The following is a 14,984-nucleotide window of genomic DNA, read 5'->3' on the forward strand; positions in this document are numbered from 1 at the left end:
GCACCCTGTAGCAAAACAGGTTAAATGAAAAGTATCAGAAGCACATTTCCCAGCAATAGGACATTCCCCTTCATGTCCCATAAATTGGGTTCCACATAAGTAGAACTCAGTCACACAGCTTTTATTCCTGCTAAACTCTTCTGGAACATTTGAGATATACAAGCACCATGAGATCTGGCACAGATTCACCAAGAGAACATTTTACACTCAGTTTCCTCTAGGTTTTATGTCCTGACTGCCTCTCCTTTCTCCTTCCCCACCCTCTCTCCAGGTTGCCAGGCACAGGCTTAAGTTGCATTAAATTAGTGGATTTCTGTTTTGAAGAATGTCTTAAATGATGTGACAGGACAGAATTCACACTCAAACCATGTTCTATTCCCTCTTTTCATTTGACAATCCACATGCTACAGCCATTGTGACAAAACAGCTTTTTTTTCCTCATGCCATTAATAGAAATCATCACAAAGTCTATTTAGAGGAGGAGAAAAAGTGAGTTTTACATTCAACTACACATTCCCTCTTGTTGACAGAATGATCTGGAATATCCATTTCCCATATTTAAGGGAGAAACTTTCATTCTGAGATCCAAGCAGGCTCTGACATCCCCTCCTTGCTGGCAGGAGCACATTCTCTCAGGAGTTACTAGAGGGTAAAAGACAGAAACTCCACGTTACTGCTGTGTTCACCCTGACACTCCTCACCAGCAGCACCTAAAGCAGAGCTGCAGGGCTCACCAGAAGTGTTTTACTGTCACCTGGGCAGAAAGACAAACCTGATGTGAGCAGTGACAGGGCAAAGGGCCAGGCACAAGCAGTGTGGTCACCACAGAGTCCCTGCTCTCTAGGGTGCTCTTGCCTCAGGAAGAACAAAATACACACGGGGGATGCTAAGAAATTTTGATCCCTGGGTTGGACATTTCTGTGGATGGTGCTGGAGCCACCCTTTGAAAATACAGCAGAGAACCAAACAGGGTTTGACAGGGCTGATTCCTGTGGGAACATGTAAGGAGAAACCTCACAGGGGTGTCATCATCCATCCCCACCCAGAAATGAGCTAAAGGAGCAAAACCTGGGAAGCAGTGAGAGGCTGTGCCTCACCATGGGCTCAGAGCGTTTCCTCTCTTCCCCACAGCCCAGCCCCTGCTCTGAGCTAATGCTGAATTCAGCCACACAGGAGGTGATGGCAAACTGCAGCACAACAGCTGTCCTGGAGCTGGGGGGGTGGATGGCACACAAGAGGGGTTTTGCCTCATTCTCCTTGCTGCATTTTTTTTTTTTTTTGTACCAAGGGGACATTACACAGCACCATCTGCAGGGATGGGAACAGAGCAGAGCCAAGAGGAAGAGAAAAGGAACTCTTACAACTCTCTGAGATGTTCAGCCCAAGAAAACTCCTCCACCTGCACACAGCCACCAAGGAAGCCCCCAGTGGTGCAGGATTTGGGATAATTGCTCATTACCTGTGCTGCTGTACCAGGAGTTCCCAGCTGGAAGCAAACAGTGTCTCTTCCACAAACAGGGCTCCTGTTTTTAATGCTGAGGTAGTGCTCTGTGATTTCTCAAATCTCCCACATCAGAGGAAAGCAGAGGAGCCAGAGGAGGGTTTGAACTGTTGGACATCCACACAGGCTCTCAACCCATTTCCCTGCATCCAACACAGGCTACAAAGGTTTCCTTTTCAGGGTGGTTTATAAACTGTCAAATTTGGACACAGAACAGCCACACTGCCCTAAAGGAGATGGAGAACAGAAGCTTCACCAGAATCTGTTCCTCTTCCTCTGCCATTAGTGGGAAAAGCTCTTTTAAAAAACATTTATTTGCTTATGAAAGATTTATTTAAATTCAATGGCAGAAAGCTGCAAGCTCAGAGCTCTGCATGTGGAACCTGAGCTATCCTATCCTCCAAACCTCTCATTTGAAATTTTCTGGACAGATTTTCTCAGGAAGCCTCTCAGGGATTTTAAAGGATTTATGCTTTTTATCACTTGAAAAGCTATATAAGTCCTCAGGCAAAATTTACCATCTAAGAAACATCAGCAAATTATTCAGCTCTTGTCAGTTTTGATGTGGGAATTGGACAAACCAAAGTTCCTGGAGAGAAATTTGCTTCAGGAGTGTGAGGTCCAATGTTGTCTCAGTCTGCTATCAAGCTCCTCAGCCGTGGGAGTCAACTGCTACAAGTGTGAGAGTAACTGAGTGTTGCAGTCTGCTGGCCAGACCAGGACACACAACTAAGCATAAGTGCTATCTAAATGGAAAGGTTTCCTTGGCAAATCAGGTAGATTTTCAGAATCCAAATATAAAAAGGCAGAGTTTTTCACCTGGCCCAGCTCTGACAATGGCCATAGGACACGGTTTAGGGAAAGCAGGAGTGTCTGCACTCCCCTGGTATCCCAAATCCTGGGAGCAGGGATGGGGGCACATTCCTGCCTGCTCCCTCTAGTATCTGTGCATGGACTTGCTGTCCCTGAGGTCTCTGTCCAGCACAGTGTGAGACAGAAAGGAAGAACTGGAGAAATTGGTGGAGCACAAACAGGGTGTTAGAGACAGATCTTTCCCCTCAGCCGGGCTCTATCTGTATCTACCTGGAGGAGTCAGAGGACAGAGGCAAAAGCCCTGCAGGGGTCAGAGACCTGGGCAGCCCGAGGTGCTGCCAGGGCAGCAGTTGGGACCCCTTACAAAGCCTGGCAGGCTGGGTGGAGCATCCCTCCCAGGGAAGCCCTGCCAGAATCCTCATTTTCCCCAGGGCTCGGCTGAAACTCGCCTGGTGGTCCTGGGAGCTGCTGCCAAACATCTGCCTCACACTGAGATGACATCATCTGGAACCCTTTGTTTCCTCACTCAGGAGAGCTCCAGGGGTGGAAGAGCAAGGCTGGAGATCAAGAGGTGTCAGCAGAGCTTTGTGATAAGACAAAACCCCACAGACTTGGATTCTGTTATCTCTCTGGATATTTTTTTCCTCATTTCCCACTGTATCTGACCCTATCTCAAATGACAGGAATCCATCCAAAGCATCCCTTCTTCCCTATTATTTTTGGCAATTAAGCACTACACAGTGCTGTTTGAGACTAACCCGGGCTGTTCTGGATGAACAACATCAGTGGCAATAAAGTTTTTGACCAGCCCACTTGATGACCACCTGTCCTGGGCCACAGGAGCACTCTGGAGCATCCTGCAGTCATGGCTTGGCCCCTCAGTCCCACACAGAGTGGAACAATTTTTGGCAAATGCTGATTTTTCAAAGACACCACTTCAGCAGGTCTCAACAACAAAGTGCTGCTGTAATCCTGCTTTTCCTACAACTACCTAGAGTTGACTGAATGCCTTATTGCCCAGGTTTGCCTTCCTTCAGCTCTGCCACCTCCCCAGGAGCAGGGACTTCAGATCACTCAAGGCCAGACAGAAAAAACAACCTGAACTTTCTGTTCCCATTTGGGACCATGAATGTATGAACATCTGTCAGGTCCCCAAAGGAGCTGCTTTGCCTCACTGAGGAATTCCAGCTGGGACCTGGAAATCCTATGGCTGTTAGCACCATGTCACAGCTCACAGAGTAATTAGATCTGAGCATCAACAGCCCAGCTGCATCCAGCACAGTGCTGTGCTGACACAGCTTCTGGTTCTGATTTGGGAGCTGGTGTGTTTGCAGCTCCTTGGCTATGGGCTGCAGATGCACTCAGATCTGTCTCCAAACCCTCAGCCCTGCAGCAGGCAGAAGGAGCAGAGCTCCCAGGATTTCCCTTGGGAAGAGTGAGAAGCTGCTTAGTGGAGCAGTGATGTGAGAGTGGGTACAAGGCTGGAGCAGGGTAGGTGTAGGCACCTCTTTAGGGCAAGGCAGAGGGAAAGGAGGTGTTTGAAGGATGCTCAAACTCACACAGAGCAACTGATGTGGTTCATGTGTTGGAGGAGACCATGGGAAGGAAGAAGATTTAAATCCATCCCTCCACTGTCTTGATCCCAGGTGAGAACTTCTATTACTGGCTCTAAGGCCATTTCTGCTCAAACATCTGCTGTCAGTGCTTGAGCTCATCATATTTTATTTTTAAACAGAGAGGTTAAAGTGAAAAATGGAAGTTATTAAGCACAAAAAGGTAAGAAACAGGACACAGGGAATTTTAAAGCTTTGGCTGGATATCCACAACTTGACTGAAATAAATACAAGCCCAAGGCCACCTTTAAGCCATTTTAGGGGACAATCCTTACACAAGTAATAACTGGATACCCTCAGAGTACAACTTACAGTGTGTTGAGGTTCTTCAGTCTTCTGAAGGCTCCAGGCTGTATCTCCTTGATGTGGTTGAAGCGTAAATCTCTAAAAGCAGAGGAGATAAACAAGTCATTAAACCAGGGAAGGGAGTGGAGAAGGAGTGGGGACAATGGTTGGGGTCTGCTCTTGTCTGCAAAGTCAGCCAGTATCTGGGACAAGCCTACAGTCAGAAAATTCTTTATTCTAATTTCAAACCAGACACTAAAAGGTCTCAAGGGATCATTCCCATGAGCACCAGAGAAAATCTGCAGCAAAACAACCCCAAGTTTCCATGCAATCACTCTGATTTGTAGAGGAACTCACATCATCATGTGGACCCATAATTGAGCTCCCTCCTAAAACTATCTGTGCCCTAAAATGGTTAAATCTGCTCAAACAACCTCATTTAATAAGAATTTCCCATTTTGCTCTGCAATGCTCCAAGACTTACAACAGCTTATCGCTGCCTGCATTTCCAATCTGTGCCAACTTCAATTAGAGTTACTGGAGTCCAGGGGATTCTGGCAAACTTCTAGGGCTGCCCACAGAACTACATCAGCTTGGAACCCAAAAACACGGGGTTTGGATTGCTAATGGGATAATGAAATAAGAGCTAAGTGGTTTAACCTGCTTAAGCAAGGAGAAACATTTCTATAGGGAACGTGCATTGACTTGGCACCTTGCATGGCCCAGTGTATTACAGCAAATCACAAAAGGCTGACAAACAGGGATTGCTGCAAGTTTCTGTCCAAAGCACACAATGAAGTGGATTTTTTTCTCCTGCACCACTTGATCTATCACATTTAGGGAATACACAGCTATTTTTTCAGTTTAAGACAGCCTTTTAAGGGCATTTTCATAAAAGGAAAAAGCACAGGTTGCCCATTCTGGTGGTAAAGTCACACTTGGAGGCAGAGTTTAAAACAAGGATTCTTCAAATCAACAATTTCAAATTCACCAATTATTTTGAGATGGGCATCAACTTTAAAGTTCATCTCATTCCACCCTTCTGCACAGGCAGGGACACCTTTCACCATCCCAGGCTGCTCCAAGCCCGGTCCAACCTGGCCTTGAACACTTCCAGGGATCCAGGGGCAGCCACAGCTTCCCTGGGCACCCTGTGCCAGGGGCTCAGCACCCTCTGAGTAAAAGATTTCTGCCTAGTATCTAATGTAAACCTGACTTATTTCAGTTTAAAATCATTGCCCCAAGATGTAACATTTCCTTAGCTTAACAGTTTGCAAAATGTAATCATCCTATGCTGAAATTTTCACAATAAGTTTTTCTTACCTTTTAGGCAGAAATTGCATGGCAGTTTAAGTTAAATTACACCCAAATATCAAATCTCTGCCTTGTGACCCCTTTGTTATCATTGGATGCTGCACCACAAGGGCCAGTGAAAGTTGCTTCTTCTGTTGTGTTTTTTTCCCTTAAACTTTTCCACTTCGACCAATGGATTCAAAAGTCTAATACAGAAAGAAATCTCACTTCTCTTAGTGGCAAATATTGCATAGAGAAGAATTAGAGGGCAGAAAGAAACACAGCTTCATGCTATTTAAAAAACCCCAATATTTCTAATTGTAATTCACCCTCTCTGTTTATCCACTGCAAGCTGCAGCCCCAAAGAACCACCTCTGACATTTTCAGGTGTGTTTGGCCTAACCTGCACTACTTCAAATGTGCATTTCTTGCCCTTCTTCTCAGAGGGAGTTCCATATCCTTCTTCCCTGACAATGTGAATTTGAGGGAATCTTTATGACTTTTCCAAGGCAATGGCAGCCACCATAAAGCCAAACACAATTACCCACTGGCAGCAGGGACAGCACAGCGCTGCCTCTTCTCCACGGCCTCGTTAGAAGGAAATGAGGAAAGACTAGACCAGGAAAAAAGGTGAAGGAATGCAAACCTGATTTATACCCTGCAATGCACAAACACCAACCCCACTGCCCTGGGGGGCTGTAAAAGGCCCTTTAAGGGTTGTAAAGGGTTGTAATTAGTCCAGGCAGCTGGCTGCAGGTAATAAAAAAATGCATGGGAGGAACACACAGGGGTCAGGGCTGCAGCTGGGGATGCTCAGGGAAGGCAGCAGGCAGTGAAGTGTAAAACCCAGCTTCAGGTCACAGGCTGCAGGAGGGGACAAAAAGCCTCTGAGCTTTTTAATGAATGAAGACAACTACAGTCCTTTAAACTACACAGAACTACAATTCTTTTTAAACTACACCATCCCAAGGAGTATGTAATAAAGCTTAGCTCATTATTTTAATGAAATATCTTAATTTTTCTTCTGTTTTCTGTTCCAGGTAAGGCCTTTAGATGATTTTCTGGACCCCAGCTATCTTTCAGTCCTTTAGAAAATTCTTTTTGGTTTTCTATCCATCACAATGCAACAGCTTTCCCCAAATGGAAAAGAAACACTGCATCTCTTCTCTGAGCACTTCATTTCAAGAAATGATGTGAAACAACTGGAGAGAATCCAAAAGAAAGCAATGAGAATGATAGGAAGTCTAGAAAACATGACAATGAAAAGAACTGAAATTGCCTTTTTAACCATAGATATAATAATTATGGCAGGAAATTACTACAAATAGAAAGGACAAATAGTCACTGAATGAAACTGCAGATTCAGGGATTTTAAAAAATATCTCAATTAGCAAGGCTCATAAGAAACCCAGTGGACTTCAGGGGGGACAGGCTTCAGCTACAGATGGTTTAGGTAGGTGGATCCTGCCCTGGAGGATGGACCAGGCTATTCTGCTCCCTGTACCCATTAAAAGGCACCAGTGTTGATGATCCTGCACAGCAAAGAAAGTCCCTGGGCATGCAGAGGAACCTACATATCCCTCTTTACTGTGTAAAAACCCCAGTATTTGGCTCACCCTTAGTGTTTTTACTCCAGACCTTGCCTTAGCCTAAAGCATCTCCAGCAGTGAAGGGCTGCACTGGGAATTCTCTGGCTTGTGTTTGATTGAGAACATTCCCCACAGAGTTTGTCTCCTCTCACACAGAAACTCTTGTTCCTCTCTATTCCCAGGACACTTCTTTTCAGGAACAAATGAGCTTTTTACAGGACCCACCACAGAGCCTGTCCCAGCTGCCCCATGCCCCAGCAGCTGGGCTCTCTCCCTCCTGCCTGCTTCTTTCCACCTGGGAATTTGGAAAATGGGAGGTGGAAATAACCCCTTGTGATTTAATTCTGCCCCATGATTTCAAGGATGGCAGTCTGGGATTACACATGACCTTCCCACAAGGAACAGCTGCTCTAAAGGATTCTGGATCCTCTTCTGCCTTCAGACAGACTGGCCCCCTGTGACAGCAGCATCACCCAACACAGATCCCTCTGGACAGCACCAGCTTTGCTGGCTCAGCAGAAAATCTCACCAAACCCTCGTGCCCAAACTCTGACAGGAAAGTGACCTGGAATATGTGGATAATCCAGGATCTGCTGTGGAAATCAGTCACTTTCTGAATTTGGGAATTATTAACAGAGGCTACAGAGAATGCCAGGATTTGCAAATGGATGGGGAAATGGGTTTTTACAGAATGGCACTCCAATCTGTCTTGAGCCTCTCAGCTGCTATCAGAACAATCATCCCTGCAAGCCTTGTGTTAAATAATTATCAGTGATTAGCATATAAAGCAATCAGTGGCTTTTACAAGAAACTTCCACTTCTGTTTAATCTATTTAGGCTTTCACAGACTCATGTATTACTGTGTTAACTAAGCAGATAATTAGCTACAAGAGGCGTTTTACTGCAGTTCCATGGAAATCACTGGGTTTGTTTCATTGAAGAATCCTTTGTGTTCCCAATGCTGAGCACAGCAGTGATGCTGAGGGTTCTGCCCAGGACTGGTTGGAAAGTGGCAGCCACACAATCCTTACCAACACTGACACTGAGACTCAAGGTGCTTTTACAGAGATAAGATGTTGAAGTTCCTCCCAGTGCTTCCTGAGGAAGGGAGGGCATGAAAGACATTCTAAACACATCCTAAAAATATCCTATAAGTCAAGTTTCCAATATACAGGAAGAGCCAAGACATTTCTCAGAAAGATGCTCGTTCCTCACATTTATCTGCACAACATCAGAGTCAGCTCTGCAGGTTCCCCAGCCCTGCCAAACCACTCCAGTCCTGGCAGGAAGGGAAAACTGCCTTGCTGAGATGGAAATGAAGTCTTCCAGACTCACTGTCATCAGCTCCCCAACTCAGGAATGTCCCTGTCCCACACGAGTCCCCAGATGGCTTTAATAAATGACAGCCTTCATCCCAGAGCCCCTTACATGGACAGCTGAGCACTGCCAGCCCTGCCAGGCAGATGAGGAGACCATGGGGAGGCCCAGGGCTGGGCATTTTCCAAGTCCTGGCTATTTTGGGCCTTACCAGCTCAAGACACCAAGATTTGACTGTTCAGAGAGTCAAGAGGAAGGAAAATATGAGCATGGAGGTACAAGGAAATGAAATGATGGGATCATGGTTTGAAACAGTGGAGAGTGAGCAGCTGCAGGGAGCCTCACTCAGCAGAACAGGCTGTGCTTCCCTGCTGCACTGGCACACCACTTATTTTGAAGATTCAGGAACACTAGATTTTAGTTAAGAAATTACCACAGGCATTCTTGAACCCAGCTTGTTTAGATTTCAGTTGTCACAAACAGGAGTTAGATTTTCAAAAGAGCTCCCTCTGTGTCAGCTGGGGCACGAACTTGACCATAATCCTGCAGCCAGTGTACCCAGCTGGTTTGATCTCACTTCTTCTGTCCGTGTAAGCTGGTGGGAATGCTGTGCCTGAAAGGCAGTGCCAGGGCAGGAGGGATCTGCTGGTGCCCCATTCCTGGTGGAATCATTTCAAATGCCACCTGGCATCCTTTTCCCAGGAAGGGTAGGAACAAGGAATAGCTCCAAAACATAGTTTTGGTCCTGAACACATATTCAAGCAGAAAGATTACATAAAAGGATGCTGAATTAATCAGTGTTAGATAATTTGAGCTATTAGTTATTAGTAGTGGGATGAAGATTAATGTCTGAACCTACCCCAACCAGCTGAGTCCACGCTTGGGCCTTCATGGCAGCATGACTCTCTTAACCTAATGCTTAATTCCTTTGCACCATCTATCCAAGATACTGCCTACATCAAAGGAAGGAAACTTTCCCTCCTCCTGAAGTGTATGCTGACCCTGATTCAGAGGAAGTAAAATAAATACTTGAATATTGGTTCTTGTGTAGCTTAAGTATCAGGCTTCCTTTTTTTTTAAGGGCATGATCATCAAAGTTTTTACCCAGAATACAAACATATTCTTTCACCAAAATATACTGACTTCTCCTTAAAGAGCACAGGAAAGAGTCCTGGTATCCCTATGGGGAGAGGGATGTGGTGAGGGCAACAAAAATACAAATACTCAAGTGGGAACCAGATGCTGAAGCACTGGGAAGTTCAGTGAAACCAAGATTTTAAATGCCTAAGGTAGCTATGATCACAAGACTTACATGTTTCCATCAAAAGATGCTGGAATGATTCCAGAAGGGAAATGTATTTGAAATACCTTCCCTCCCCATTTTCCTGCTAATGAAGAGACTTCCAAAAATAGAACATAAAGTCCTCGGTCACCTCTAGAAGGTTCAAAAAGGATTAAATACTAGAACGAAAGAAGTCAAAAGAGATTCCACCTGGCACATGCAGAATGTGTGGGTGTGCATTTAATGGCTGCATATAGGATTATCACACACAGAGGAAATGAGTACAGTAATTTCACAATTATAAGCCGCACCATTTTGACCAAAATTTTGGTCCAAACCCAAAATGCGGCTTATAATCAGGTGTGGCTTATATATGAACAAAGAATGAAAAGTTGCTGTTTTAGTTTGGAGGACAGGTGTCAGCTGAGAAAGGCAGGAGCTTCTCTTTGAAATGGAGAATGTAAACCCCCTTCTTCCAAATTATTATAATTTTGAAATCAAGGGGCTTTCAGGCAAAAATATGGGAATTAGGAACAACAGTTATTTTCTAGGGAAATTAAAATAGAAATACAGCACTACAAAGAAACAAACCCCAAACCCTGACACAGTCAGAGTACAGCCTGACACCCCGTCAGGCAGGGTGTTGGTAGCAGTCCCATTCCATGGTGGCTGCATCCTCCTGCAGTGACAGATGTGGCTCAGTTGGAGCAGTGCTCCTGTACAAGGTGCAGTTTCCCTCCGGAGCTCCAGTGGTGATGTGGAGAAATCCGGTTTTCCTCTGGAGTCCAGTGGAGAAAGGGGCTCCCTTAGTGTCCCAAACCTCTGTTTTTATCTTGGTAAGAAATGTTGGGCTCTTCCCCCTGGCTGGAGCAACTCCCAATGGGATGCAGTAATTTTATCAGTGCCACAGTGGGACTCAATGGCCATTAGCAGACAATGACTCGCTGGAGGAAGGATGGGTTGTGAAAAGATAAAGAACAATGCCCTGCCTGGTTTCAATGGATGGCCCATCAGCAGAATATCTCCCACAGAGATCAGGATCACTGCCCCCACCCTCAACAGATGGTGATAGAACAGAAACCTTTGATCACAATCTGTATTGTAATGTGTGGTTTATAATCAGGTGTGACTGATGTATGGACAAAGAATGAAAAGTTGCTGCACCCGGAAGTGCGGCTTATACTCAGTGCGGCTTATAATGGTGAAATTACTGTAACCCCTTCTTCAGCCCAAAACACACGACAGAGACCACAAACGGAGCAGCTTTTCCAAGAACTCATTTGCTCAGTAAACCTTTCCCCAACAAATGTACAAAATTCCTTCTCAAAGTGTGCTCATTAATAGACCAAGAGAGCTACACCCTGCCCTACTCCAGCCTTCCTCCTGTGAAAGGAAGAGAGGAACCGAGCAGGAGCACAAGGAGGAAGGGAAAACTTGTCAAGCTGGCCATGCTTACACTGCCCAATTAGCAACCAGGTCTGTGAACAACTGGGTCACCTTCAGTTCCTGCCAGCGATGTGCTCAGCCCCTGGATCCTGCCCTGTGCCCTCAGCTATGTTTCTCCAGCAGAACTCATTCACTATGTGCCCTGCATAATGCAGAAAGAAGAATAACCCATGGATAATTGGATTGCAATCCATTAGCTGCCAGCCAGAGGGGAACTTCTTTCTATGGATTTCTTCTACTCATGCCCACACGTTTTGAAGTTTATTGTTTCAAATGTCACGCTGCAGAACAAATGGCTGCGAAGGTTAAAGACCTATTGAAATTTTCGAAGTGTATGTTCCACAGCTGTTCCCTTCCTTGGACTGCTGGCTGGAAGAACTGCCTGAATCCCAGCAGTAACCAGCAGATCACATCTGGATAATCGTGTTCCAACTGAACAGACACCAGCCAAAATACGTTTGCAGTTCTACACCATGAATTTTTATGGCTTTATCGTACACGTGTAGTCGTTCCTGCCACCCCATTCTCTGCTCGGGATAAAGCGAGCAGACTCCATTACCAAAGATAAATAGTCTACTGCTAAAACCAGACTTTGGGCCAGATCTTCAGCTGTACCCAGCTGGGATTGGGAAGGGAGGAGGGAAATGGTGACCCAAGAGGAGCCAGTAACAGCTCATCAATCGTGGAGCTGGTTCCATGCCAACCCCAGCATGGCTGGGAAGGCGATGGGCGGCCCCAGTGCCGCCAGCTGGCTGCAGCCCCAGGGGCCAGCTGCCAGGGAGAAGCACAGCCTGTGCCAGCTAGGAGACTTCCCCACTCTTCCTGCATTCTTAGAGAGGGTGGCACGGAGGTCAGAAAGTCCCAAACTCCCAACTTCAAAGCAAACTCCATCTGGAAACTGCAGCTGTTCTTCGAGGGAACCGAGCTGGAGCCTGGGATCAGTGTTTGGAGCTGCAGTCACAGACTCAGTCCTGTTCACACCAAAGATTAACTGTGGAAAATATCCCAATCCCACATTTTCTGCTCAGAATAACTCTGTGATCAAGACTACTCTTGCTGTAATTCCAAACATTCAGTCTGAACACAAGGGTTCTCCCAGGAGAAACATGAACATCCCAAAAAGCTGGAGGAGTCAGGGCTTGGTTAGGAAGCATTCCTTGATCTTCCACAATTCAAAAAAAGTTTAATTATTCAAATGCTATTTATAACAGATGCAATGGGATGCTGGCTGGGAAATGCATTTGCGTACATTAGATCTTCAAGATAGCCAGACAGTCAGGATTTTTCCTTGCCACACAAAGGCCCAAGATCTGCCAACACAGAGCCCTCACCCTCATCCTCTTTATGAGGCTCATCCCTCTTTATCCCTATGAGGATCTCTGACCACCAATATGTGGTTTGCTTATAATTATTCAGACAATAGTAAAAGAGAATAAAATGGATAAATCACCTTAAAAAATCGTTTCATGAAGAGTCATCTTCCTTTGCAATATTGCAATTTTTATATCTCACACCTATATTATTTAACATTTTAAAAGCCGGTTTCCCATTCAAGGTGGTGCAGAAAATGAAGTGTGCTGCTGCCAGAGGGAGCTTGGAACCACACCATTCCAGAACTGGGAAAGAGCTGGTGACACAGTAAACTTCCCTCCCTCTGTACTCGAAGGATCTCTAGCAAAACCACACTCAGGCTCCACTGTGACAGCAAACGTTGCCTCATTTCAGAGAACAAGAATTGAGCTTCAATGATCTCAGAAATACCTCAGTTCAGCCAACAGAACAAACCTTTCCCTCGATAAAATCTAGGTTTAAACAAGGAGGAACAAGTTACTTGTAAAATTGGAATCAGGGTATTTTAAATACATGAATATTTCAAGATGCAGGGAAATAAGGGGGAGAGAAAGGCTGGCAAGAGTCAGATGCTGCACGTTACTGTAAGAGCACACAAGCACTGCCCAGTGAGCAGGTACTGAGCAGGTCACACTGAAAATAATCATTGCAGCAGCAGCCCAGGCAGTGAGAAAGCTTTGGCAGCTGTAGCAAGTGTAGATCTCATCCTGTGAGGCATCAATGCAAGAACCTCAGTGGTCTCCACCCAGCAAAGCAGACCTGGGTGGCAGCAGTGCAATGCCAGCACCCTGCACACAGCTGCTCCTCTGGCTGCCAGCACGGAAAGTGCAGCAGCAACATTGTGAGATGCTCATGGGGGAAATGCTGATAGGGATGTGCCAGCTGAGATAAAATCGAGTTTGTTATAAGTACAGGGAAAAGCTGCTCAAACTCATGTTGGAGAAGTTTTGCAACTGGCAGCAGTTTCAGGAGGATGATTATGAAGATTCATTTTTGACAAGTCTTCCCAACACCTTACCAAAAAAGGGTCATCCAAGACAAGGGATCAGATAAGAGCAGCATGAAGGAAAGGATTTTGTCACATGTCACTGCATCTTAAAGCCACTTTTAAATTCAGGATTTGCTTAGAATCACAGGGAAGTGCTGTTCTGCTCTTTAGGAGTCTCCAAGCATTCAATGTCCTTGTCCTCCACCTTTCCTGTTTGAATGGACTCAGCCACCAGCTCCCTCACCTTCTTATTTCTCAAGGAACCTGTGAGTTACCACAGTTGTTGCTTCCAAACAAGCCTTAACTTTGGTTTGAACAGTTCGAGTAGAAAGTGGAAAATCAGCACTTAAAAATTCAGTCCTGAAATGGTGTTGTATATATAAGGGAAGTGTTGTGTCACTGGAGACAAAAGCCTGAGCTGCTCTATTTCCTCTCTCCTCTACACCCATATACAAAGCCTATTCTAAAATGCAAACTGTGTTCCTTTCCATCAGCTCATTTTAACGTTTTTGACCTTTGATTGCCCAAAACTGTCTTCCAGTGCTTGCCCTGGAATAACCCTCATTAAATTTTTCAATTCCCTTCACTGTCCCATTAGCAATTAACTGATGCCAAAAGGAGCAGTTTCTGTTTTGTGTTTTAAAAGCACAAAACAGTTCTTGAAGCAGATAATTCTGCAGGGAAAAAAAGAGGATAAAAGTATGCCTTTGGTCTTGACTTTTCTTTTTTTTTTTTTTTCTTCTTTCTAAAGACCATGCAGGTAAGAAAGGCAGGAAAACGCAGTGGTTACTCACAGAATGTTTGTCTGGGGCGGGATCTCAGGGATGGTTTCCAACATCAGATGCATGCATCTCACTGTAGTCCTGAAGCACAGGCAGCGGCTGGGGCAGGAGCAGGAGAAACCAGGCAGGAGGAGAAAATACAAAAAGCCTCCAAGAGCTGAAGGTTTGATCAGCATGGTGTTTGCTGCAGCGTATTTGCCTCAATTCTGAGCTGCAGGGAGCTGACAAAAAAAGTTTCCCAGCCCTGAGGTCCAGGAGGAGGGGACTCATCAGCATGTGTTTGCAATTAAATTAAGGCAGTTTGACAGTCCAACCGCCCACCCTCTGCCACTCTGCACATCACTGGAGATCACGCTGTCCCCACCCCTCCCTGATTGTGGCGCTGAAATACAAACTCTTCATTTTGAGCTATTTTCGCCTTGTTGCTTCTTTTAAACAGCAATTCCTCACCTTCTCCTCAGAATCCGAGAGCACAGTGCAACCCAAAAATGACCCCGTGCTTCCAGGGCAGAGCTGGGATGCAAAAGATCCAGGGCCAAATTATTATGTCTTTCTTTCTTTTTTTTCCTAGCACACTCTGCAAACTAAAGAGAGAGTCTTATCTAACAGCCTGTCAAAAATGTATTGTGCTGTAAGACTTTCAGGATAAAACTCTTTCTTATTGTTTGTAGCTACAACATCAAGCAAAAATATGCCTCCAACCATTGAGTGGGCACGGGATGTAA

At 45.4% G+C, this 14,984-nt stretch overlaps 1 protein-coding gene across 1 annotated transcript in view; it reads right to left on the reverse strand.

Moving 5' to 3' along the window:
- LOC117004133 (peroxidasin homolog) overlaps positions 1-14,529 on the reverse strand; it is a 46,072-nt gene extending 31,543 nt beyond the window's left edge. Inside the window, exons 1-2 of the mRNA XM_033074634.1 lie at positions 14,272-14,529; positions 4,240-4,311 (exon numbers count right to left, since the gene is read on the reverse strand). Coding sequence (XP_032930525.1) covers positions 4,240-4,311; positions 14,272-14,435 — 236 coding nt within the window. The 5' untranslated portion in view covers positions 14,436-14,529. The remainder of the gene's footprint in view (positions 1-4,239; positions 4,312-14,271) is intronic.
- Between the last annotated feature and the right edge of the window lie 455 nt (positions 14,530-14,984).

The sequence above is a fragment of the Catharus ustulatus genome, chromosome 17 (genome assembly GCF_009819885.2).
Source record: "Catharus ustulatus isolate bCatUst1 chromosome 17, bCatUst1.pri.v2, whole genome shotgun sequence".
Classification (NCBI taxonomy): domain Eukaryota; kingdom Metazoa; phylum Chordata; class Aves; order Passeriformes; family Turdidae; genus Catharus; species Catharus ustulatus.